The sequence below is a fragment of the Seriola lalandi genome, unplaced genomic scaffold, assembly GCF_002814215.2.
Source record: "Seriola lalandi dorsalis isolate HSWRI2012SDOR001 ecotype SW California unplaced genomic scaffold, Sedor1 jcf7180002054470, whole genome shotgun sequence".
NCBI classification, from domain to species: domain Eukaryota; kingdom Metazoa; phylum Chordata; class Actinopteri; order Carangiformes; family Carangidae; genus Seriola; species Seriola lalandi.
This window is the reverse complement of record NW_019525023.1, coordinates 2,803,661-2,807,254: the sequence shown is the minus strand read 5'-3', so window position 1 is coordinate 2,807,254 and position 3,594 is coordinate 2,803,661. Positions and strand designations below refer to the sequence as shown.

General features: G+C 42.1%; 1 protein-coding gene across 2 annotated transcripts in view; it reads left to right on the top strand.

Moving 5' to 3' along the window:
- The first annotated feature begins 754 nt into the window (after positions 1-754).
- Positions 755-3,594, top strand: part of LOC111658918 (phosphofurin acidic cluster sorting protein 2) — a 48,363-nt gene continuing 45,523 nt past the window's right edge. Inside the window, exon 1 of one of the 2 annotated variants that reach the window (XM_023411634.2) lies at positions 755-1,064. In XM_023411634.2, the coding sequence (XP_023267402.1) occupies positions 853-1,064 (212 nt within the window). In that variant the 5' untranslated portion in view covers positions 755-852. The remainder of the gene's footprint in view (positions 1,065-3,594) is intronic. The other variant, XM_023411635.2, reaches the window with a different exon arrangement.

The following is a 3,594-nucleotide window of genomic DNA, read 5'->3' as shown; positions in this document are numbered from 1 at the left end:
TCTGGCCAAAGACTACAGTTACTTCATAAGGTAACTGGAGAATGCACCCCAACAGGTCTGTGTCACAGACAGAAGTAGAAATTCTAAAGGTGCTCCTAAACAGTTGTTTTTAACTTTGTCAGATGATGAAAAATACAAATGCTGCTTGAGTGCTTTTCCACCTTGACACATATTATTGACAGAAAAGTGCAGTAAGTAATCAGACACACAAAACTGTTGTGTACTGATATTAAAGAAATATATATCATATTGCAAACTCTCAAAATTTAATTTCATTCAAATGTTTAACATTTTAATGTCAGTGAAATCAGATGCAGACATCCTACTCACAGTGGGATCGAAAATTCTGGGACTATTTTCAGGTGGTAATGTATGATCTCCTCTATACATATTCACAAATAAGTGTTTAAAACCATACATTTGCAAGCTTTCCTCTATAGTGCCCGTATCACATTCTCAGATATTTGTATAGCATTTCAATGTAAGCACCCCTTAAATAACTGTTTTCATGTCATTTCTGCTTTCACAAACAGTTCAAAGCGTCAAGAAACAGAAGATGAACAAGGCTAATTTTTTCCACATTCGTCCTCAATGTTTCCTGGATCTTTATCGGTAAACATGTAAAATGAGTATAGTATATTTTGATGCCTGGGTAATAGTAAAGATGTCCCACCCTAAAAGCAGACGTGCTGCCCTCTATCAGTAGAGGCATGCCCCGCCCCGCCTATCAGCATCTCCAGGCAGCGTAGAGTAGCTGGGAGTCTGGAGGAGCAGGAGCAGGCAGCACAGAGTTCAGCGGCTCCCGCGTTCGTCCGACACTTAGCTAGAGCTGCTCCCCAGGCAGTGGAGGTGATGATGGCGGCGGCTGTAGAGAGAGGAGGCGTCCGGGCCGCTTTCCTGAACCCGAGCAGCGGTGGCGGTGGTGGACCAGCACCGACAACCCTCCCGACCGGAGCGTTAGCCGGGGCTGTGGTCCTGGGCTCGGGCTCCGGCAGCATGCCTGTACCCATGAACCTCTTTGCGACCTGGGAGATAGACCGATCATCCCCAAGCTGCGTTCCGAGGTAACGTTAACATTGTTGTGTTAGCGTAAAATACCACAAACCACAATGTTTACAAATCACCACATCGTTTAATAAATATTAGGCTAACGTTGGACAAACAACGCCCTCGGTGACTGTAACGGTAGGCAAGAGAGACGAGCTGCAACACATTTCCAAAACATTGTTGGGTAGGCTAACCAGCATGCTAACTAGCAAGCTGGCTAATGCTAAAGCTACCTAGCAAATAGCACTGGTGTTTTACTCATGTTTCGTGCTAAAAGCCTTCCACTCATTTCGTATTTTTCTAAGTAAAGATGTAGTTGGCCAAAATGCCAAACGATAAATTGCCACATATACACCAATAACTTAGACGTTGTCTCAAAGTGTGTAATTTTTTTTGTTGTCAGTTGGTGTGCTCAATTTTATTTCGACCGTTATGACAACTAGCTTACAAAAGTTCAGACAACTAGTTTATCAGTTAGTCCTCTGCTTTGTGGTTACATCGTTTAAAGCTTTGCCCATATCATATTTTCTTGTGTCGAGCAGGCCTATGCTTGAACCGATTTACGGAATGCATGCCACCTAATAGCAACATAACTATCTATAAATACAGTGGGCATGGATGCCGTTCGTCTCACAAGTAACATGCATCATTTTCATCCTTTAGCAGCACTGTGTGTCATGAGCTGTCTGAGCAAATGGGCATTTCATAAGCAGGCTGGCCACTTGGGATCCGCATCATTTTCGGGTTCATGTGCTGTGAGCTGGTTTATGTTTATGTTCAGGTAGTCCTGTGTTGCTCAACGTTGTCTAACTGGTCACATACAGCTGTAACATCACCACTCATAGTGTTGACACAACAGGAGAGAGTAAACGATTTTCATTGTCACTTTTGTTGTATGCATATATACTTGCAGCCATCCGCAGTGTATTGATGTTATTCTGATGACACCATTGAATATCGAGTACAGCAGTAATATTCAGTAATACTCTGCATTAGTATTCATCGTCAGTGAGCAGGCATTGCTGCCACCTGACCAGAAACCTCTTGGGATCTGTGGGCACATTAATCAGTGCTGACCTAGATCTGTTCCACTCATTGGGAGAGAAGTGGGCTTGCAAGGGGAGGGTTTCCTCTACAGTCGATATGCGTGTGTGTTTGCCTGCTGCCTCTTTAGTGTCTGCATAAGGATGCAAGTGTGAATGGAGTCATAGCATGCGAAAAACATGGATAATTTACAATGATAGCAATCTTTCAAATCCTTGTTTGAATTTTTTTTTGTCCATTGTAACTGAGCTCATTTGAAGCTGACTACACTGAGAATGGTTTGCTACCTTATTTTATTGAAGTCCCATTTGAGAAAATATGATTCCATTATTTTTTTTATTTTGGCTCTTGAAAGGACAGTTAGATTTTGCTGCCTTTATTTCACATTTGCCACAGTAAAAACAATAAGATCATTGATGTTTAGCTGTGATGTAATGTCTTTTCTTTAGTCACAACTAGATAAAACTGATGTACTGTACAAGCAACTACAAGTGAGGCGATCTAAGATAAGACTTTGAGTGCTTCTATAGCTGTGTCCATTAAGTTTTAAGGCTACTGGCTAGCAGAAAAAGCAGGGGACATGTCAGTGCATTTATAGAGTGTACCACACACGGCACATTGATTTCCCACATCTCTGCCTCTACACTATCTGCTTCCTCTCTATAGAGGATGACATACAGGCTGCGGTATCAAAGATGAATAAGGGTGAGGATGAACTGGATAATTAATGAGGTATAGAGTAAATGCTTACCAGTCATTGTTCAGCAGACTGCAGTAGCTGCTTGACACAAGTCTTGTTGATATCTGACTGGGATAATTTGTTAGATTTGATATGTAATGGACTAGAAGTTATCTTAGATAATGATATACCACACAGTTGTTTATTTAGGCTAAAGACTCTTGTTGAAAAATTTTTGTTGGACGTGATGGCTTGGAGTTAACATTGTTCACAGCATTTTTCACAGTAATATGCCAAGCCTATTTCTGCCTCATGTGTTTTTACACCACTTATCCTCGACTGGTGTGAAAGGTCTTGCATGGACCCCACCCCAAGCCTGTTTTGGGGATTCTGCCTTGGCATTCTTTCAGGGGCTGGGCTGTTTTGTGTGCAGCTGTTTGCTCCTCCACTAGCCTGTAGCAAATGTGGGTGTCCAGCTAAGTGGCATGGTTTCAAATGAGGCCATGGGGCTGCCAGGAATTGATGGTTTTTTATTGTGGTACTCTAAAGCATCACACACAGCTGTTGTTTGTTAATAATTGCAAGATACTGTATTTTACCAAATTGATCCTTCAAACCCTTGCAGCCCTGCTGAAGGCCATGCTGAGGGGAAAATATTTTATTCACAACGGAAAATATGTTGTCAGCTCTCGTAGCCCCCTCAGCATGGGATTGTGGTTCCTGACAGTTTTTCTGTTGACACACCTATGGCATTGGGCCAGTAATGGACTTATTTCTCTGCCTTTTTTCTTTTGTACATCTTGACTAGTACAGAGCTCAAACTA